We start from the raw sequence: 22,934 nt of genomic DNA on the forward strand, positions 1-22,934 counted from the left end.
TGCAAATTTACTAAAATACAAGGTGAGCGACTTGCTTAAAATGGGGACCAAATTTATGATCCTAATGGGGCACATAAATAAATGCAAAGTATTCCTGGATCTTTAAAACTAGTGCCGGACGTGGTACAGAGATGAGTCAAGGTCCACAGCATTAAGCATCACTATGTGCAGAGCTGTCATCATTACAGCCAATCAATGATTGAATCAAAGAGAAGTGATAAATGGGAAAAAGCTCAGCCCTCTGGGCTTTATAAACAGAGGTTCAGTGTACATTAGCTGGAGTAGAACGAAGCCTCTCCACCTTCCTCAGAGCTCTAGTGAATTGGGACTCCCTCCTCTGCCAGAGCAAAAACTGCAGCATTTTCCAAAGTGGAGAAAAACAGAAAGAAAGCAATGATGCTGCTTGGGACTAGCATAGAAGACCAAAATATCTTCCTGCTGAAGTTAGGTTAATATCCATAAGCAATCGCTATAATAACACTGAATATCTAGAATTATCCATAAATACATAATATCCATAATAGCTCAATTAAGCCAAATTCTTCACTAAACTAAAAATACTCAAACAAGCTGCACCGCTGCATGACTTTTGCTCCGCCCGGAAGCGTAATCGTTTTAGAGTTCTGCAGTGCTAATGCATGCCGAATGGAAGAATTTTCCACAGTAGCTACTGCTATAACTAACAATACTGCCGTGAGCCAAGAGGAAGGAAAAACACCATCGGTTAGAGGTAGAAACTGTGTTACTGGAACACAGCTACATACTGGTGATGTTGAGCACTGTGCTGCATGTGGAACAATCTAAAGTCATGTCAAACTACCCATCATCTCATTTTCTGGGCATATACTGAGGATGTGTCCTGAGAGATCTACGCCAAGAAAGCTGCCCAGGAGGCTTTTATTGCTGGTATAAATTTACATGCCTTTTTTTGTTGTCGTTTTTGAGGATGCCAGCTGGAGTGGCTACATGCAGCTATCTAAGTATAGGATAAACCTACCTCGAGCTATTAACTAATCAAGTGAATCACATTGATGGACATTTGGCACTTTAACACATCTATGCTCTGTTCCAGCAGCAGGCAAGTGAAATCTAAAAAGGAATGAGGGAATACTGCAACGGTGTTGGACCTGAAAATATATAGCCTGTGACAGGCATTAAACACTTTTGCTTAAACAACGTAAAGTGCAGCGATATGATTATGGGGTCCATATGGCTGGTAGAGTATCTATATGCGCAAATGTCTTAGAAGAAGCTGTGGTGTGATGACAAATGACTGTTTAATTAACAAAACATTAAACAGTCTAATAATATAAACCAACAATGGGATAGAGCTATACATCTAAATTTATTGCTTATCAACCAGCATGCACAGAATCATTATACTGCATTTGTCAGACTGTAGAATTTTTATATCCACATAAATCAAGCTTTTTTTTCTTCTTTTTAAAATCAGAGGGACATCAACTGCCAAACATTTTCCCCCGTTACTGCCAAATGTGTTTTAATTAGGGAGAAATGCTCAGTGGCTGCAGCACAACATTGCAGTTTCTCCACTGAGGCTTCCTGCTTACACTCTCAGTTACTGTTACACCTGCAACAAGAATATGCTGCACATACAATTCACAAGCAGACTACATTTAGCGATTGCTGCACCTTTATGTTCTTGCACTGGAAGGGCGTATCTACATGGAAAACCCAGGTCCCTCCTGAAAGGTCTCGTCAATAAGAGCAAAATGTGATAAAAATCATGAACCTGCAATAATCTCTCCCCCCCTCTCTCTGAATAATGCATTTGCGTGCTCTCTGCTCTGATTCTCCTTTCTTCAATCTACTTTCCCTGACCAACTCTCTCTTGCACACACTGCCTTCAACCCATCATTCTCATCCCCTCTCTGAAATCCCCACCTTGCCATTTCACCATTTCAATCTTCCCTCTTCTATTATTACTGATCCTAAAGGGAGGGAGGTGGATAGGGTGGGGGTGGGGGGATTCTCTTCTTTCCATGTACTTCTACCCATTTTGAGAGTTTTCTTATTCCCTCAAATAAACTCAATATCTTTGTGATTTTTGCACGACAGGGAACTTGCATGCGATTTAAGCGAACTGCAAACCTGTGACTAAGGAATCTGTCACTTTTGAACACATCAGTGTTTCCAGGTCCTTTTAGATAAATGCACATGTCAGCTAAGATGGTTTATGCAAGCTTGAAAACGTGGGTGCAGTTTCTGGCTCTATATACCGCTGACTAACCCATTCTGGCCCATGAGTTCATGTTTTGTGGTTAAACTTGTGAGTGACTTCATCCGACATGATGGGTTGGCACAGATCATGCTGTGTCTTTTTGTGGGTACGAACAGTGAAAGCCATAGACACAGATTGTGGTATTATTTACCGCTCTGAAATTGTCCACAACACATGCTGGCAAAGATCAGGGTAAGCACAAAAATATTAGTTGATGTAGACATAAAATATTACCTTGTGCTTCAGCATTTCACAATGAAATGCACCGCATGTACAAAATGATGCACGCAAACCCCAAATCGTTCCTGCAGAAAAACTTGTTTCTTTTAAACGGGATCCCACAAGAGGAAAATATAATGAGACGCTCTCTTTACCTTTAATTCAAAATGATTCCACTGCCAGCATTTGATAAAGAAATGTTAGTTTAAAAAAAAAATAAATCGAATTTCTAAATAACTACACCTTCAGGGTCCCAAATGCACATGGGCTCTTGGGAATAATGGGAATCTGTCTAAGGAGTCGACAGCAAGACAGCGTTCAACCCTCAGTCCTGCAGTTCATTCAGTTCAGTAATGTGTGTTCAGCGCTCTGTCTGTCTGTCAGTCAGCCTCTGGCTCCGGCCCACAGCGTGGGTTTAACCCAACACTGCTGTGGCTGAACTCCAAGGATAACGAGGTGCTCGAGTTTGGAACTCTGCAGCGGAGAGAGGAGTGACATCACAGCCTGGTCTGTGGTCAGCCGGATGACACATGGCACCCAGCAAAAGAAAACTGCTGGTAATATTACACGGAGTGAGACCACAGCACTAACTACTGAAAACCACCTGGGACTGTTTACTTTGTGACGTTTAAAACAAGGAAACACTCTGGGTGGGAGCAGAAATGAGCAGTTGTTCACATCTGGCTTCACTTCACTTTCATATAAATGAATGACAATGAATGATTCCCTAGCATTTTTAAAGCAGCAGTATTGATTTGCATGCTTTTTGTGATCCTTAACTTGATTTTTCATTTCTGGATATACACATCATTTCAGTGACTATCGTTTCAGTGAGGTGATTAAATCACCGCACTGCTCACCTCAGAGACCTAAAGTTCAGGTCTTCCACATCACTGGCTTTCACATGGCTTCTCTATTATTTTTTAAATATGCTATTAATAAAAAAGAATTCACTTGGTTACATTTATACAGCATTTAGAAAAGGATGATGGTTTCCCACTTCTTCTGAAAGCTTTGTTGTCTTGGTTGCCGTGGTGACGCCTCCCCACTTTCTTTAATAAATGAATATAGATCGGTTGTTTTTCACTATTTCAAATTCTCTTATGAAACCGGGGTGCAATAAAAGCGCTGCCTTGAGATGCAGACAACCCTAAAGCTCAAACAAATTCAAAGATGACAAAAAGTTCATTGAGGATCATCACGTGTATTAATCATCGTTTATTCACTGGACACATTTCATTTTACAGTATTTTCCCACAAAATGTGATTTGTGAAAAAAGGATGGCAGCAAGAGTGAAAGGGGAGGTTTACAAGGGGGTGTCCGAAAGAAGGAGAAAAATAAGATTTTCTCATGACATGATTAATCCTGAAAATGATAGAAACATTATACATTTGAAGTAATGCACAACAGAAATAATTCCACCTCAGAGGTGGAAGCAGTTACTGACAAACAGTTGCAGTTAAGTTAATGTGCTCAGCTCGTGTGCTTTGCATTGTGATTTCTCGCTGGTGTTGCTGCTGCCCAGACTCTCAAAAAAAGAAAAAAAGAAAAAAAAAGTGACTTTTTGTAGAGTCGTTGCTTGGGAGCAGATATATATGTCAACTCTACACCCCCTAATTCACCCCACTAGACTGCAGTATATATACAGCATGAGGCCTGAAAACTGTCTTGAGAGCTTAGAGAGCTTATTGGATTTCAACTGAAATAATCAGCCGTTTTATGCTGCAACAGGTTTTGCTGAAAAGCAGTATTTGAGAAGAGTACAGTCTCCAACAGTTTCACTCTGCTTGTATCCCTGAAGCACACTGCCTCTCCAAATCCCTACCCAGCACCCCTAATGCTCCCAAAATCACCAGCCACACTTGCTTGCCTGTAAGACACATCTGCTCTGAGTTAATGCTGGAGCCTGTACTGTCAATTCAATTTAAGTTTTTTTTAAGTAAAGGTATAAGTGTACAGACATTTACAGTACATGTGCACACATGTCAAACCAAAGGCTGTCCTAAATAACATGGATAAATTCCAGAAAGTTCCTACTCTATGTGTATGGTTTGCACCATTTAGAAACAAATGAGTTTGCTTGGATAATTCATGTGAAAAGGTTACAATAGAAAATAAGATGAAAAGGTTAGACTAATGACATTTTAGATACTGATAACCTTTATCTTCAATGCAGTCTGCAGAAATGGAGCTGATGAGATGAAAGAGATGCAACAAAATAGCAATATTTGACTATTAAAAAGGTTGTAGAGTCCCAGGAGATCTGACGCACAAAGAGTTAGGAGGGCAAGCAGAAAAGCCCCATGCACAGCAAAATCTTCTCTCCTAAACTCTGCTTTGGGCAATCTGATACTCAAAACACTCAAACTAAACACTGCAAACAATTTAAAAACTCTCCCCAGAAAGCAGTCCCAGTAAATGAACACTTTGCTTGAGTGGTTTGGTACTGATGTGGCACGGGACTGCTCAAACCTTAAATTATTCAACCCCCCACAGCAGCCCGACCCTGAATGCTAAGAAAAAGTTCTGATACAAGATCTGCTTTGTATTTAATTATCCGCCCGACCTGCAGCAGATGTTTAGTCGACGCTGATATGTCAAGTCGTCGAACTTTCCAGGTATTCAGCGAGGGAAACATATTTTAACTGGGCTTCAAACATCTTAGCATGAGAGGGATTGTTCATTTTTATGAACCGGGATAGTTTATAAAAATCATTATTTAGTGTTGATGTAACAGGACTCTTAGTTACACTGGCAGGACGTAAAGAAGGCTTTCTGCTATGATGAATTTGTGTCCAATCATCATAACTGAAAGAAAATCAGCCTCTATATTTATTAAGCTCTCATCTTGCAACAGGACATTTGTAACACTTCAAAAGCCACATGTAACTTCTAAATTAGATAGTCTAAGAATTTCCAGTTTATACACAGCTGGTTTTAATGTGATTTCAGCTCTGAGAAATCACAAGCTAGCCTCTTCATTAAAACTGCAGCGATCCTCTGACAACATCGTGCAAACTGCAGGTCAGAAGTTCACATCCACTCATCAGGGGCATGAAAGTCATGGTAATTTGGGGTTTTTAATGATTTCTTTGAACTGTTCTTTTTCCAGATTGGAATGATTGTACAGATTACATCTTTAATGACTTTGAAAAATAAGAATTGGATGCACAAGTTTGAATTTATTTTGGATTTTTCTCTCATTTGCATGGGCTTAAAATTATACATATAGGCTTAAATGTCTACATACACTCACCTAAATGTTTTTAAAAGTGTTGTTCTACGGTATATTTTAGCTTGACAAGACCAAGTCCTGTTAACTACTCATAGGTGATCGTGATTGGTTACAACTCTTTGAAGCACAAAAAGGATTTGTTTGAGAGCACTCACCAATAATCAGAACAACGAGAAAGTCCAAGAAACTCATTGAAAATCTAAGAAGAAGAATTGCACATTTACACATGTTTTAAAGGTTTCTTGGAGGCATTTCTAAGTTCAAACAATATATGCAAATACAAGTTTTTCGGATGGGGCATCACTTTGCCAAGGTCTGAAAGAAGACCCAAACTGTCACCCTCAGATAAGAGGAAATTGGTTAGGATGTTAGGAACAACCCAGGAGCCTGTCTGTATTAGATAAATTAAAAAAATAAATTTGTTTTTTATGTCATTAAAGACGTGCTGTATAATCATTCCACCCTGGAAAAAGAACAGTTCAAAGAAATCACTAAAAGACCACAAATGACCATGACATTCACGCCCATGCTGAGAATATATAAACTTCCGACCACAACTGTACACTCGTTCATTGCCATTTTCAGGAAGTTAAATAAAGTTAAGTTCTCATTTATTACTCCCAAAGGCATCTTCTCCTTGTTTCTTTTCATCGTATTTAATTATCCTCACTTGGTCAATCACAGAGGGTCTCACAGAGGTGTGCAGCAAACCAATGTGGTGCGAGGGAACCGAGTGCAGCAGCTGTAAATGCACTGCATCAGCAACGGTGACATGCTGGGCACCCTCATCCAATCACTGCTTCCCCCTGCTGAGTGCGTTCGCAACCAATCATAAAACATTCCCGCAGTGTTTCTCTCAGCCAATCACCTTGAGGCCCTGCTGGGTGTTGACACCCAAGTCTGACTGAATTGGAGGTCGTCTTGATTTATAACAGACTGTAAAAAAGCCAAATCACAAAGGGAACGCAATCTCAAAGTGTGAGTGTGTGACTCATACAGTTCATACGCATATTAGCGTAGCAGACATTCCAGTAGCCTTTTGTGTAACTCTTATTTATCCTTTATTTTTTTAACTTTTAATTTACTTTTAATCCCGCTAAGAGGGTAGAGGTTTTTTTATTTTCTGTTTCAAGGATTCTTTTTTGTTATTTGATGATATTTTTTGTATTATTATTGTATCATTATTATTATCATCATTATTACATTATTATTGGATCTATCTAATCCATCCGTGTGTGTGTGTCATTTACAATACCTCAGTCTTTTGTTGTACTGCTTGACCTTATCCAATGAGGCAGCATTGATTTGTGCCTGGTATTCCTCCACTGACACATTATCTCTGTAGTAGTATCCTTCCATACTCTCGAGCGCTAAAAAGGGATCAACAGATCAAGTGAAAGATAAAGGCATTGCATATACTGGCCATGCATAATGTGAGGACTGATCTTCTTACAGCAGCTAGGCTCACTTTACCTTGTGTGAAGAGCACTGGGTAGATTTTGACACCTCCTCCATTTTTCAGCCTGTAAGGCAGCTGAGAGAAATAGAAACTCTCAAGGTAGAAGCAAACTTTCAAGGCCTGGAGATTGCCCTCCACCTGGTATGAAATGGGCATGTCTGCCAGAGGAGAGGAAAGGAAGAGTTTAGAATTTATTAATAGCAATCAGAACCCTGTGATGATAACTGTCAGAAGATGCTAATGTGAACTACAACACAGAGTACATACTGGCAACAAGAGGCTCCCCTTCAAATTCCTGGAAGTAGAAGGTGACTTTCTCCAGGTCAATTAGGGCTACTTGAGTGTCTTCCAGCATGGCTTGCTCATCAGTCTGAAAAGAAAATTAGAGCACGAAAGTGTTTGTAAAAGGAGGAAAGTGTAATGGCCGGTTATCCACAGATCCTAAATAAAACGGGAACTACTTCTACTACACATCACCACACGCACCACCACACATTTCCTATAATTTATAATCCTTATAATCTCTTTCTGCTATTTGCACATTTTTTACTACAAAATTTCGAAGTTAATTTGTAAATTTTGTAGTAACCTGTAAATTGTAAATACTGTAAAACTTTTTTCTGTCATTTAATGGTCGGGCATTGTACAGCTACAAGCATTTCACCCCCATGTCATACTGTGTATGGTTGTGTGTGTGACAAATAAAATTTGAATTTACTTGAGGGCACATTAGCCATTAGTATAATGTTTACCAGGTAAGATGCAGCCAGGTTGTGGGTAATGTCGATACCTGGTTTTCAGAAGGGAAAAAGCTATGGCCCATCCACCAAATAAGACATTTTAACCTTTAATCTGTAATGCGCAATGCATGCCTCCATCCATCCATTTTCTCCCGCTTATCCAATTCAGTGCCACAAAGGGGCTGAAACTCCTCTCGGCTGTCACCGGGCAAGAAGTGGGGTAGACCTGGACAAGACACCAGTGTGGTGCAGGGCTAACTCAACAGGACAGACAACCAGGAACGCTCACATTTATACCTACGGGATTAATTTAGAATCACCACTTAACACATCATCTAGCCAGAGTAGCTGGAGAGACCCCAGACCCCAGGAGAACATGCAAACTCCACATAGGCAGCACGGTGCTGCAGAGGTCAGCACTGTCACTTCACAGCAGGAGAGGCTGGTGGGTTTGAATCCTCCAGCCAGCTGCAGCATTTCTGTGTTGAGTTTGCATGCATGTAGAATACACCCCCCTTACAGCAAATATAATCTTCCTCCAGAGGAGAATAATGAAGTTCTCACATTCAAGTGGTGGCTTAATAATGTATAATACCTCATGGTTTACAAGCCTGCAAATCTTGTTAGCTGATACACAGTTCAACAAGGGTAAATCACAATTTAGTCTCACCATTAATCTGTGATGATCACAGTAGAGAAGTCATACTATCCAACCAGTTTTACTTTTTTCCTTCAGTGTTGGCTTTGGCTAGTTTTACTTTTTTCATGTATCACTGTTAACATGCTACACACTTGAAGAGATGAAAATTAACTTTATACATGCATCTTATGTTATATGCTTGTAGTTTCTTACACCACCCCTGCCTACTTTAACTGATGAAGTACCTTAGATTTTCACAAACATCGAGTCTTTTAAGTAACATTTTTAAGCACATATAAAGACTACATGCATGTGAACTATCTGATGTAATCCACCTCCAACACTGCTCTCATTTTCATGCTGTATCTTTTTTTTTTCCATTGTATCTGACCCATGCAGTTATATCTATCTGATAAATATAAAAGTTGCCACTGACGCATGCTCTGCTCTTTACAGGGGATCCTGCTGTGCTCTCACCATCACTAACACTAACTTTTCATCTATGCAGATGGAAGCTATCCTCGTCCTTCCATACATGCATGTGGAACCTTTGTGTGTCTGCTCAAGCCAAATACAAAATTACTGAAGATGGAAATGACAGTCTTCTTTTGACTGCAGTACAGTAGTCCTCACTGAAAAAAAATATTTAAGTGCACCATCACTCAGATTTGTAGTGGCACAGCACTTTAGCATTGATATGTTCATATTTGCTTCATATTGATTGCTTATATATCTCTGACTGTGTGTGTGTACATGTTTCCATTTCAAACATCCACAGAGGCAACCCTAATGGCAAGCACGTCTGCTTGTGGCCACAGTGATAGCACCTTGAATATTTTGATTCTGACACACTGCGCTCCTCAGTCACCCTTCATCCCATTTCATTTCTTCCCCCGTCTCTTCTGCTTTCCATCCACCACATGCAGAGGGATAAACAGGAGCAGCGGTGGAAGAGGATTAGGGCCTTTTTCTAAAAACACATTTGAGATGGCCCGACATGTGACAGAAGGGTACCCACTGTCCTGCCAAGTGACACCTGCTGTGTGTTTGGGCAAGTTTATCTCAGAGGATGTCACATAAACACATTACCCCCGACACACACGGTATTCAGTGCACACAAAAACGCAAACACACACACATTCACAACGTCCCCAGCTCCACTCATGCCGCCTTTCATGCGGTGCCCTGAAAAGGAACGTGTTGAGATTTCATTGGAATCACCTGCAGGTACCGAGGCCCTAGTTTGTTCCACAGAGACACTTGAAAGAGAAATTTCTTGAGACAGACAGAGAGGGGAAGGCGTGCAGAGAAAAAGGCAGTATGGCAGCAGGCAAGGAGAATCAACCATCATTTCCTAGGTCTTGACTTAAGCCACCTACCCCTCTAACTTAAATAAACAGTCATCCAAAAACAGCAGTAAAGAAGCAAATAACAGCTTTCAAAAATATATCACCAGTCCTTCAGCTACTTAAACTAAAATTTTGGCTTCTTGAGCTTGGTTGAAGACACATTTGAATTTATTATAAACCATGGTGGGAAATGTTAATATTGATCCCACTGAGGTTGCAGTCTGTGCTTGGCTCGGTATTAGCAGCGGCTGTTCATAATGAACTCCTGCCTAGACATGTGTGATAAAAAACAATCTGGCAAAAACAAAGCTCAAACAACTACGTGTTTTGGTTTTTAAGGCATTTGAGGTCTGCTGTCTGAGGACACCTTGAGTTAGCAGATCCAGCTTAAATAGTAACTATGCTGACCAGGAAGCTCTCCGATACCTGAGAAACAACAGATGGAGCACAGCTGTAGCAACTTGAAAATATTGCTTTAGTTGAGGTCCACCACACACCCTGGTAGTGGCGTACTGATCGATGATGATAAATGTTGAAAATCCACATAAATAGCATCTTAGTTGGTAGCTGCAGTTAATAACTGAGCTGTAGCTCAAAGCAAAATCTTGTTGCATAGCTCATAACATACAGTCATGAGAAAAAGAAAGTTTGAGAGAGTAAATCCTTACTGCTTCCATATGAATTGAGAAGAAAAGCAGTAACCAGGCACTGCTAATCGAATGTACTTGAATAAGTGATCATAAGCAAGTGTGAGCACTTTTATAAGCAAAAGTTTGGGGATTTTGCAGCTCTGGAGCATTCAGATGTGTTTTAACACAATGCTACAATGGACTCACCCCAAGCCCAACCTTTGCAATGCTGGGAAAAACAGCAAAAAGCCCAAGAGCTGCATCTTAGGCTCAGTTAGCAAGTTAAATGTTAAAGTTCATGAGCAGGCCATACCACTTATTTATATAGCACTTTTAACAACAGCAACAGAGCTGACCAAAGTGCTGTACAATAACCTAAAAAACAACACAGGCCAAAGGTCCTCTGCAACTAGTAGTTACTGAGTCAACATGTGAGTCCCGTGAAAACATATTTCACATGGCTGTAGAAAACTTTGAAACTCTGTAACCAATACTGGTTGATATGACTGATTGTTTGGTATGCTGTTTGTTTATCAGAACATGAAAGGTGCTCTGGCAAAATAAGTATATCACATCATATTATGTGTCTTACCACCACATTAATTATAGACTAAAAATTAAAGTCTCAACAGCATTTTAGGTTTAAATTCAAGGGGGGTCATGTTGCTCCACAAACAGAGACCCGTTCATAGAAAGAGTAAATACAAACCATCAGAATCTGGAAGGATGTCCAAGCATGCATGGCAGGAGTTCACTTACCCAGGGAGAATGTGCCAAGCAAAATACAAATGTGAGCAAGGGGATATCTAAACACATGATGTCCCCTGATAGCACTTAGCTGACACGACTATGGTTATAACTGTCATTTAAAAATAACATTTACTTTTATATAATGCAAAAATATGCATAGTAACAGGCTTGATTATTTTACAACAAAATGAACAGCAAACTCCTGTTTTCACAGTGTCTATATCCAATCTGTCGCTCACCAGATTGGGCGAAAGCAGGGACTGGAAGTGGAACAGCAGCCCAGCACTGGCAATCTGCTCGAGCCATCGACGGCTAGCTTCCTGGGCCTCCTGAAGGTCCTGGGAGTCAGGGATTTCCTGGTCAACATCTTTCCCTACATTGCAGAACTGAGAGAAAATACAGAAAAGCTCAGCAGAGAGCTGAGGAAAACAACTGTATCTTAATTCCCAGTTCTAAACAAGTCACATACATAATTTACCTGGTTGAGGACAGCCAGCAGATGCTCGGAGAAGGCGCACACAGACGCAACTAGAGACTGACAGAATACCATATCGCGACGTAGCTGGATCTCTGAGTCTGCAAGGAAACAAAGGGAGGTGTGAGACTGAAAATCATGTTGATTAAAGAGTTCAAGCAGTGAAAGAAGCTGAGAAGTAGATTCAGGAAAAGATGACAGAGAAACAACAGAGCGAAGAGTCAAGATTAAAAACTGCAGTGTAAAGCAATGAAGGTCAAAGAAATAAGTGCCACAGGTCTATTATGGTAATTAAAGAGACTTTCAGTAAGGTGAACAAAAGGCTGCCCTCCCCCACCACTCCACATGTGTTGGATATTAAATAATGTATCAGGAAAAAAACGAGAGGAAATGACAGGTGTGCCCAAGCGGAAAATAATTGGCTGCCATAATTTCCAGAGAAATAGGCCCCTTTAAAAAGTTCAGCAATCCAACTGAGTTAAAAATAGGTTCATGAACCTCAGAAATGAATAATGTGAATGTTGCAGGGAATGACCGCAAACTTTTTGACACTATTAACCCAGTTCCCGGGGGTCTGTAAATGAGAGTAATGTCTGAGTTTTATCAGTAGTTATTCGGTCCTGGCTTCTCCAGTATAATAGTGCCAACACAAGTAGTCCTATAGATTTTGATTTATAGCTTTGGCAACGTGGAAGTTATTTTTAATGGAGTGGTTCCCAACCTTTTTACTATGGGATTTTGTTTTTCTTTAAATAATACACCTGTAACTATAATACATCACTGTCCACCTGCAATGCCTTCTGCGACTATCCATAATAGGAATTATGCTCAATTTCAGGTCTCCGCTGTCGTTCCCAAAACAGTATTTCAAAGGATAAAGGTAGGGGTGGTTTTAGTGGTTTTTTAGCGTTTGATGGGTGATTTTAAAATGCTATTATCCAAAATCCATTAGAAGTACTTGACCCAGTTCCTTCAAAGTTTTCAGGGCAAATACCTGCTACTCTCTGACTACAGACTCTCAGGAGTGTAGCTCAAGTTAACAAAAGATGATGGATGCTCAAAATCCTTAAAATATTTGGATGTCCTCGTTATTGAAAGCAGATTTGAAGGCCAGTAGAAAGCTCAGTTTTTAAGGGAGGGAACTGATATTTTATTTCACAGCTTCTCGTATACAAGACTCATAATATTTTTTAAATCATTGAAAATCAGGTGAATGGTTATTAAAGTTTTTTTGTTTTTTTTTTTTTGTTTTTTTTAAGTGACGGCCAGATCGGAGGGATTTCAATTTTTTGGTTCCTGACACCTTCTATTGTAAGAAACTGAGATCTAATCCTTAGATTGGGCAATGTACTTCTGACTCTTATATTGCATTTAATCATTAATATCAATTTCTGGGTTGCTTCCACGTTGTCCCTTTTGTCCTTTCTCTCCCCCTCCTCACCCCCAACCCCTTGCGGCAGATGGCTCCCCGAGCCTGGTCTTGCTGGAGCTTTCTAAGATTGAGTTTTTCCTCCCTACTGTCGCCAAGTGCTTTCTCTTTGGTGGTCATCTGATTGTTTGGGTTTTCTCTCTATAATTGTTGGGTCTTTATGATGTGAGGCAGCTGTTGTTGTGTTTTGGTGCTATAGAAATTAACCTGAACTGAATTATAACTGTAACACAAAGTGAAAAATGTGCTCTATAATTACAGGTGCACACATGAAACTATTTTCTGTGTTGTAGGTGTCTGACTTAATTCTTTCCCCTTTTTTTCATGTTTTGCGTCTGCATGTGTGTTGCTTTTATTATCTTATCTTATTGAACTTTGAGTTTGGGTCACGAGCACACAGCAAAGTCTATGGGAGTGTTATTTTGGGTTTCACTCTTAAAAAAAGGCCTAAAATTAATTTGCTGTTGCAATCTGTATTTAAACAGAGTAAATCTTCAGTGTAAAAGGAAGGGACAAACCTGTATACTGTAGTAGGACCAGGAGCAGTCGAGTCTTCACCTCTGAATAAAACAAAAAAAAAAAACAACCATTAAATAAAAGAAATTCAGTGAGGCAGTGGACAACCTTTTATCAAATCAAATAGACCCATTTCTCCTTAACTGAACTGACCTATACTTTAAATTTAAAGTCTTAAAGTCATAAATAGGACAACTCTGTGTAACTTCACTCCATCCGAGCATACAAAAAAAAACCATAACATCATAAAAACAACCAGAGGCAAAGATAACATCATAAATCCTCATTTGTTTACAGCCATCTCAGAACTCCGGGTATACTAGCAGGAGGCTGCACTGCTTGAAAAGCCATCATGGGAAGAGGAGGGGGGAAAAGTAGCATACACAGGGCCTCTGCTTATTATTAATAAGGAGACTTTTCTCAAGCGTGACCGCCCGCTCACCTTTCCCAGGAGTGTTGTGTGGCTGGCCTTTGTTTGTATCTGGAAATTTAGTGCTAGTGTGTCCATGTACAGTATTACTGTATGTGTCTGTGTATTTAATCTGTCTGCCAACGAACACAAAAGCCACACACTCCCGTTGGGAATAAATATGGACGAAATGTCTCTCTGGATAAAAATCAATAAATAAAGGAATCTCACAGAGCGCAGCTCTTTAACTCTCTGCATGTGTTCAGCTCCACCTCTGTTCCTCCAATTTATGAATCCCAGGATGGTTTCAGGTTTAAAGGTTAAGGAAAGTGCTGCAGTTAGTGGGACTGCCTGTACCCACACAACTGTAACAGAGGTTATTATTACATCTCATAAATGCGACGAGGTTTACTGGATACCCTGTCAATTTAAAGCACATTTCTTCTCCAGCCAGGCATGTTCTATCCATGATAAATATTTGATGTGACTGTGTGAGCAAGCTACAAGGCTTGAGCATTGAGAAAGCATAAAGTGTAAGGGGCTGGGTGTGCATGTTAACCATGTGAGGAGCTGCTCGGGTACACGCTGACCTTCAACATATTTAGTTATGGTTTGCGTGAGCGCCTGAACGCTGCTGGGAAGGTTCCAGGGATCCTGCTTGACGTGGAGACGCAACTTTTTGGTGCAGCTCACTCGGGGCTCCATCTCCTGCTGAAACTCTGACAGAAACACAAACATACACCGTAAATTAGCATCTACCATAGCTACATGAATGCATGTACTCTATATCAGTTGTGAGGCACACTTGGCATAAAGAGATTACCAGTCAATGAGAAAAACTGCATAAAAAAAAAAAAATATCGTGCCTAGATCAGTCTGCTTAACCTCATCTTTTTCTCTTTCCTTGTCAAGCTGCACCATCTTGCTCAATCTTTCTAGAGAAAATTATAGGTCACTGATGTCCAGAGGCAACACTTCTTTTTTATTAATCAATTTTAAACTCCTGCCATCAAATCTTTTTATCACCTCGCCCAGACAGTGCTGAAAAATGAGCATAAAAGCATGTCAATCTGATGTAACACCTGTTAAAAGAAACAAAAAACTACACAGAATGACTTATAATAAAGTTTACTTTGAAAAACAACAGATCTCTGAGAGAAAGGTGGCTGTTATCAGGGGCTTTGTGTGTCTTAGAGCAACAGACAGGGCGTGAGATGCAGGAATGCTCTACTTGTCAGATAATCCTATTTGCTCTGCTATCAACCACACACATTACTAGAGTTGTGATGGATCTGCTCTGATCAAGGCGTCCTGAGGGAATTTATGCGTACAAACCCGCACACAAACAGGCGCGCGCACACACATACACACACAAACCCACACACACACACAAACCCACAAAGAGAAGCGGACCTATTTTCAGTTCAAGCATATTTGCACTGACTTGAGGACAGCTGTAGATGAGAGGGGAGGCTGTGCGCCAAATGGGTCGGAGTGTTTGCAAGCTTTAGTAATCAACATGACAGAATCACTGCATAATTTTCTATTTTTTTCCCCTCTTACTGCACACTGCACTTTCAAAAAGCATAAAATAAACAAACTTTGTCATATGAGAGCAAAGCACAATACAAACCACCGGGATATAAAACAGATAGCATTTTTGCAAAGACAGAAAGAAAACAATTGCTGATGTCAACCACTTTTCTTATCTTAAAATGGACTGAGTCATCCGAATAGCGCTCCACAGAGGATAAAAGGGCAATGTAAGCTAGTTTGAATTTGTGTGGGGAATGATAAAGGGTAAATTCTGTCCTTTTTCAGTAACATTTGCTACATTTTTGTTAGAGAGATAAAACACAACAATAGAAAATGCGGTTAAAAACCAAGGCTAGGAGGAGGTCAGGTAGCAAATAAACAGAGTAAAATTAAACGATCATATAGCATACAAGCTCAAGAGCTTTTATAGGGTCACATTTTCAATTGACTGGTAAGTAGCACTACAATAAACCGTAAAGTGAAGATGAGTACCCAACTAAGTGGTGCTATTTCAGCGCTATAAAGGGAAGGACACCACAATGACTGAAAGTGAAAAGAAGTGGAAAAGTGCAGAGGCAGAGGGGAAATGGCTGGGAATCTGTTTGGGTTTTTTAAAAAACATTCTCAAATCCACCTACAACACTTTCCCCAAAGTCTGTGCACACACTCATTACACAACAGGAAGTTACTGCCCCTATGTGCAGGCGGCTGCAGCATTTTTCAGTGCCTGTTCTGTTTTATGTCCACATTGGTGCTGTCGGTGCTCAAGAGTCTCTAGCATCATCTTTTTCTTTGTCCTTTCTCCCAAAACGATGCAAATATAACACAGAAGAAAACACATAAGTAATTAGCTTTAATGAAAAGGTTAAACTTTTTCTATTAACAAGGGTGCAGGTGACGACATCACCGGCACAAGGGGCTGTCTTACCTTGTAATCCTCTTCCAGGTGTGAAGCATTTGGTCTGCTCAAATGCCCGAGCCACTACTGCTCCTGTCAGCATGCTAGTGATTGAGTCCACCTGAAGACAGAACAAGGGTCAAGCTGATGCACTTGATACAGTTTCCTCACACAGTATGGATCGAAAGTACTGCATGTGGGTGTGGATGGAAGCAAAAAACTGCCCAGGCATACCCAACACCTGCTTTTCCTGCTCTTTCTGCAACACACATACACACGTTGACAGAGCCGCAGTGAACAAAGTTTGTGCTTTGTTTACACACTGCACAGCAGAGACAGCCAACCATGGCTTGTTTTTTTGTGCTTGTCCTCTGCCGATTGAAATGTCCTCATAAAACACGTAATAAGATTTGGTCGGTCTTTGCTCTAAAGGTTCCAGAAAGGTCAAGGATCATTAAGGCTCTTGCAATTTTTCCCTTCCTGAGCACAATTCAAAAATACACAATCCCTGCTTTTCATACCCAAAAGCCCCAATAAACATTTGACCTTTGGAAAAAACAATAAGTTACACATGAAACAAGAGCATCTCTTTGTGTTTGAAATTCATTCACTGTGCATTTTGGTCTCATATTTGTGTTAACACACAAGGAAATAACTATCACACAATACCATTAGGCGACACAATAACATGTTTCTTTCATTTTACCCAGGCAACAAAAAGGGAGCAAGTGTTTGGACAATGACACCGATGTGATTGAAGTGCAATTGCTGTAACTGTTTTGTAATTACAGCTATTTTTATACACAGTTCCTAACTAACGGGATTTTAAATATAAAGATTGTTTTTAATACTTGGATGAAAATCATTTGCAGTGACTGCCTGAAGCCTAGAATCACCAAATGCTGTATTTCCTCCCTTCAGAGGCTCTATCAGGTCTTTACTGCAGTCGCTTTGAGTTGCTTAATGTTTGTGGGGGTCTGCATTTGGTTTTGTTTTAGTGACTGAAAAGCAGGCTCTGTAGGGATGAGATCAAGAGACTGACTTGGTCACTGAAGAATATCTCCTATCTCTGCTTTGAGTAACTTTTGGGTTGATTTGCAGTAAGCTTTGGGCTATTGTCTATTCTTACTGTCCAGTCAGTTTTGCAGCATTTAGCTGAATCTCAGCAGCAGCAGTTGAAAAACACTAGTAGCCTCATTCCATCGGCATCTATGCGTGCCCATGCTGTAACATTGCCTCCACAGAAAATGGGGTGCTCAAGAGTGTAACTGCTGGTTTGCACTTTGTTGTGAACCTCATGAATATAAATTGATTGTAGACCTTCACAATGATATGTCTACCTCCTCAAGAGTGTTTTTCACCTGGATGGATCTTTAAAAAAAAACAAAAAAAAACATCCACTTTAGTTGTCTTCTGTGGGCTTTCAGGGCTTCTGGTGTTGTAGGCTCAGATGGGTATTCTGTCTTTATAGGAATGTACCATATTGTTCATTTTGTCCACTCTTAAAGTCTTTGCTTTGTCCTGTTGGTTTTTAGCATAGTGATGGCTTCTTTCAGTTGCAATGACACCTGAACAGGGAATCAATTTATCTTTTATCTTCTGAATTCACAGAATGGAATAAGAAGGTGGCAGACCTCACCTGGCCATAAGCCTAATGTGAACTACTCTTAAACACTAGTATCGTGGTTCCACTGAAGTGGCAGACTATGTATTATAAAAATGTCTGTCTCCACTTCAATCACACCTTGACTGCTGGATTTAAACTGTGCACTGTGGTGTTTAGAGGCTAAATAACAGAAAATGTGTCATTGTCCAATAACCAACATTAAGTCTGAGGAATGTCCTGGGAAAATAAAATTGTGTACAAAAAAAACTTAATAACTCATATTTCACCCACCTGGCTAAACAGGTGCTCTAGAAAGCTGTGAAGCTTCTTCTGCTTATCATGTGACAGCCACACACTCGAGGGCATCTCATCTCCTGCAGAGGGGGGATTACAACTGTACTGTAGTAAAACCAGTGCATAGGTTTACTGTATGTGGACAGAAAGTCCAGTGCATTCTAGTTAGTTCTGGTTCAAATACACTGTTACCTGTTACAAGACAGCCTTTTACAATATTACTGTTGACAAAGGCTACGGTTTATGACACCGAGCTGAAACAGGGTTTTCCTCCCTACTGCTGCATGGTCACAGGTTACTTAATGTGATCAATCATGAGGATATTACACAGAAAATACAACTCATGAATGGTTTATACCGATAAGCTTTATGTGGAGGATAACAGTGTCCCTATTGTTGCATTTTGTATACCTGAGTCCATGTCGTCACTGTGAACGTAGGAGCTGCAGTGACTGCTGCAGATGCTGGTGAAGGAGGCAATGGAGTTTCGATTGCTGTTACAGTCACTGATAAGAAATTTGAGAAAAAAATTTTAAGATGACGTATACTTTAGAGGTGCACATAATAACTGATATGGATAGGTTTGATATCATACACTTTAGGTATGGAAAACTAAGCCATGCATCTGCATTTATTGTATGAAAAGCTATGCATAAATATTGCTTTATATTACAACTTTGCTACTTGTTTTTCGAAAATCTTTTAAATGATAAAGACTCTCAGAAATTCGATCACCCTATGTGACCATGTTTGACTTTGGTTTTACCTGTATGAGTCTCTGTTGCTGATTGTGTCATGCCCGGAGTCCTCCTGCTCATCCCCTGCCATATTAAAACAGACTTTCTTCCCATTCCTTTCACCCTTCTCTCCCTCACTCTCTCCCGTAATGTAGCTCTCAGGGGTTCTCACCTCTGAGGCTGGAGGATGGGTGATGGAGGATAGAAGGCTGATGGAGAGAGAAAGGAAGGAAAGGAGGGGGAAAAAGGAAGAAAGGCAGGAAGGGTTATTTAAAACTATGACGTTCATCCAAATCTAGAAACAAAGCAGCATGATAACAGCAGCTCCTTTGATCATACACATGATCTTACACATGTCCCAGCACTGAAACGTTTTCATTGGTGGATACAGTCTGCACTTTAGCCCACGCAAATGTAGTAAGCTTCCACAGCTGAGTGAGCAGGCCAAACTCAAACCCCAGTCCGTTTGTGTTTGACTTCCGCACAACAGCTTCAGATGTCAGGGATCGGCATCGTATTAATAGGTTCAAACATGTAGCAAGGTGCAGCTGTGTCAACACGCTGCAGCACGGCTGCAGAGATCAGCTCCGCTCTTATTATTACCCTTGGCTTGCATTCTGTTAGACAGCTATCAGAGAAGCAGGAAGAGGCTACGTGGGATATTTTCACAGTTGCAGCAACACATGGTGGCATTTAAAGCCATATTCCAATAAATTCTAGGCTAGGGATTTTTTTTTTTTTATAAATCTCTCCCCACGCAAAACACTGGCACGCGATGTCTGTTTACATTTCAGACTTATTTTAATTTGTGTCTGCTTGCATTTTCCATCGTGTCACACCATTGGCCTCCAAGACGTTTCAGAGGCAGAGGGGATTCATCAAAAATAAACAACCTGTCTCTCTGATGGACCCCAAATGCATCCCAGTTTGATGCCTATTTTTATGATTTTCAACACCTCTCCTCACCTCCTCCCCCTCCATCCCCTGACCCCCTTTCTACCCATTCACAGGCTGACTAGGCCACAAAGATGCCCTCATTAAGGTCCACTCCAGGAGGCACCACAATGCCCCTTGTAAAACTGAGTGACATTCCATCGCCATGGAGAAGCCCTCCAGGCTCTGTGATTGGCTATTGGTTAATAAAGAAGTGAACGCAGTTTGGGGCCTTTGGGGCGAGGGAGCAAAGCAGAATAACAATGACTGGATCAGAGAAGTGGCTTCAAAAGAGAGAGACAGAAAAAAAAAAAAGAGAAAAAAGGAGAATGAGAACAGGCCAAAGTACATCACTGCTTATTGCACCAAATCAGAAAGATCTCTTAATCTCCAACAGGAAGCTCTTTAACCCACTTTGACACATTAAACTATTAGACTTCCATCACATTTATTGCATCTGTAAGTGCGTCTGCATTACAAAAGCTCCACATCAGGCTGTTCCACAGTAAGAAATTTGCATAATGATTCACTCCATAATGAGATAAATAAGTCAGTGGATCCTATAGCTCTCCACCCACTGCTAGTCATGGTACTTTTTTATAATGTGCAAAGAATAAGGAAAAGATATGAAAACGGGTGGTATGGATTCAGGAAGGGAGGAGGCCCTGATATAATGCACGTCGCCAGGAATGTCCTCACACAGCTGCGAAGCCTTCTCGGTGGCCCTGGAGACAAAGGTTCACAGGTCACCGCCTCAATGGATTCCTCGCTGGCCGGCCAAGAACTTATGTAACGTGGAGTTGTTTGCTTTTCCCAAATTGCTTACGGATATTTCTAATCTGCCACAAATGTACCGTAGACTTCCTCTGATGTTGGGAACGGAAGAGGACTGCGTGTAACATAATGCACAAAATAGTCACCCGAGTTCATTATTACATCCTTCATGTAGTGCTGTCAGAGCTGACCACACCCAGTACAGAAAAGGAAGAGTCACAGTGAGCAAAGAATGTCAGTCTGCAGTATCCATGCTGATGGGTGCAAATACATCAAGAGATAGGAAATGAGATAAAGAAAAAGACACAGACAAGCGTAGACAAGGGAGGAAAAGGTGCCTGTAGTATTTGTAGCAGTTAAAGTAGTAGTAATAATGACCCTTGGCCAATTTGTGAACAGGTTAATGAAAACTAATCTGCTAAAGTTCTCAAAGCACCCACAAAAGGTCAAAGAGATTCAGTCACACTGCTGATGCTTGCAGTGCATCCTATTAGTATCACTCGTGGCCAACCTTACAGCTCAGCCTTAACAAGCTCCTTAAGTGCTCGTGTGTATCCGCATGTTTGAACAGATAGCTGATGCTAAAGGTCACTTTTGCTTTGGTGGGTACGTCTTGGACCATTTCAGTGTGCATGGATGCAACTACTTTAATTGCCATCGACAGGAGCATAATGAAATTTGTCCAGACTCACTCATTACGAGCCCTGCCGTGGACTCCGCTCATTATTACCGCAGTTAGGTGACAGCTCCGCTTGCAATGTTTAATGTCATTCTCCGAATGTTGCTGCCTTAGCTGAGAAGACTCCTAATGACTAAATCACCACAATGGCCCTTCTTCATCACACACATTATAACCAGTTAGCTTTCCACCAGTAAATATTACAAATTGCTGCAGCAGCAATCTGTAGATAAAAGTTTCTCTTTAAAGGCCACTGAGGAAAACGAAATCGAGCGTCACACCCTCCTACATGAGACAGTACTTCCTGGTTCACGGGTGGTGTGGCTAAGTTTGACAGGAGGAGTGTTTCCCATTTCCTTTCCATTGCCTCATTGACTCCAAATAATGAGTCCCGTAACAGAAACAAGCATGCCAAAATCCTGATTGGCCACACACTACTTTTCCAGCACAAATTGTGTTTTATAGAGAAAAAAAAAATCCAAATCAACACATTTCCGCCCAAATCTTTGTCACATGCATTGCATTCATAGGTGCTGTATGTTTACTAATGCCCAGCTGTTGCACATTTATTATGCGTGTTACTTTGGCTACAGCATGCTATATGACACAATCTGGTTTCAAAGGTCTGTGATCATTAATGAAACATATTTCATTGAGAGTAGGTATGCACACAAAGCTCACTCATGAATGTGGGCGCCGTGTGTCTCCATCTCCCTGACAGCAGCAGTAAGTTTATAGAGAAGTTTCTGATATGCATCCAGGGTGAGCAGGTCTTCTTCTCTGAGCAGGAAACGAAGGCCGTGGCCCTCGGTCCGCCCCAGGCTATGACCCGATGGTGCTGCCATAGTTGTAATGGTGTGCTGCACATTTACCATGGGGTTCAGCTTACCTGAACATAGAAGCATGATGAAAAAAAAACAGTAGAATACAAATAAAAATAAAAGCTGGACATGTGTGTGGTATACCACAAATGATCAATGATATGTGCAAAATGACTTTTTTAAAAATGTTTTCTATTTTCTGATGAAACAAATACCTTGAGCTCTGGTGTGAACTTGCAGCAACTTTTATTTTCTTATATATATATATATATATATATATATATATATATATATATATATATATATATATATATATATATATATATATATATATATATATATATATATATATATATATATAAAATTAATTTTTTTTTATGTGCATTAAATTGGCCAAGGGTCATTATTACTGTGTGTATGTATTTATGTATTTAGCTATACATTTGATTATATATTGACTGATTTGTAATGATTAAATAATGTTAAGTGGTGTAGGATCACATAAGTGTAAACTGCAATCTTCTCCTTTTTGAGCTATTATTGAGCAACTTGATGGCTTTATG

General features: G+C 40.4%; 1 protein-coding gene across 2 annotated transcripts in view; it reads right to left on the reverse strand.

Moving 5' to 3' along the window:
- prex2 (phosphatidylinositol-3,4,5-trisphosphate-dependent Rac exchange factor 2) overlaps positions 1-22,934 on the reverse strand; it is a 93,612-nt gene that overhangs the window by 15,575 nt on the left and 55,103 nt on the right. The window contains exons 25-36 of one of the 2 annotated variants that reach the window (XM_085418653.1): positions 22,232-22,439; positions 19,194-19,373; positions 18,839-18,933; positions 18,425-18,507; positions 16,558-16,648; positions 14,684-14,812; positions 13,687-13,728; positions 11,734-11,840; positions 11,504-11,650; positions 7,424-7,526; positions 7,171-7,314; positions 6,953-7,067 (exon numbers count right to left, since the gene is read on the reverse strand). In XM_085418653.1, the coding sequence (XP_085274779.1) occupies positions 6,953-7,067; positions 7,171-7,314; positions 7,424-7,526; positions 11,504-11,650; positions 11,734-11,840; positions 13,687-13,728; positions 14,684-14,812; positions 16,558-16,648; positions 18,425-18,507; positions 18,839-18,933; positions 19,194-19,373; positions 22,232-22,439 (1,444 nt within the window). The remainder of the gene's footprint in view (positions 1-6,952; positions 7,068-7,170; positions 7,315-7,423; positions 7,527-11,503; positions 11,651-11,733; positions 11,841-13,686; positions 13,729-14,683; positions 14,813-16,557; positions 16,649-18,424; positions 18,508-18,838; positions 18,934-19,193; positions 19,374-22,231; positions 22,440-22,934) is intronic. The other variant, XM_085418654.1, reaches the window with a different exon arrangement.

This window comes from Rhamphochromis longiceps, linkage group LG9 (genome assembly GCF_057381845.1).
Source record: "Rhamphochromis longiceps isolate RC_006_pf linkage group LG9, R_longiceps_female_GT1.1, whole genome shotgun sequence".
Taxonomy (NCBI): Eukaryota; Metazoa; Chordata; class Actinopteri; order Cichliformes; family Cichlidae; genus Rhamphochromis; species Rhamphochromis longiceps.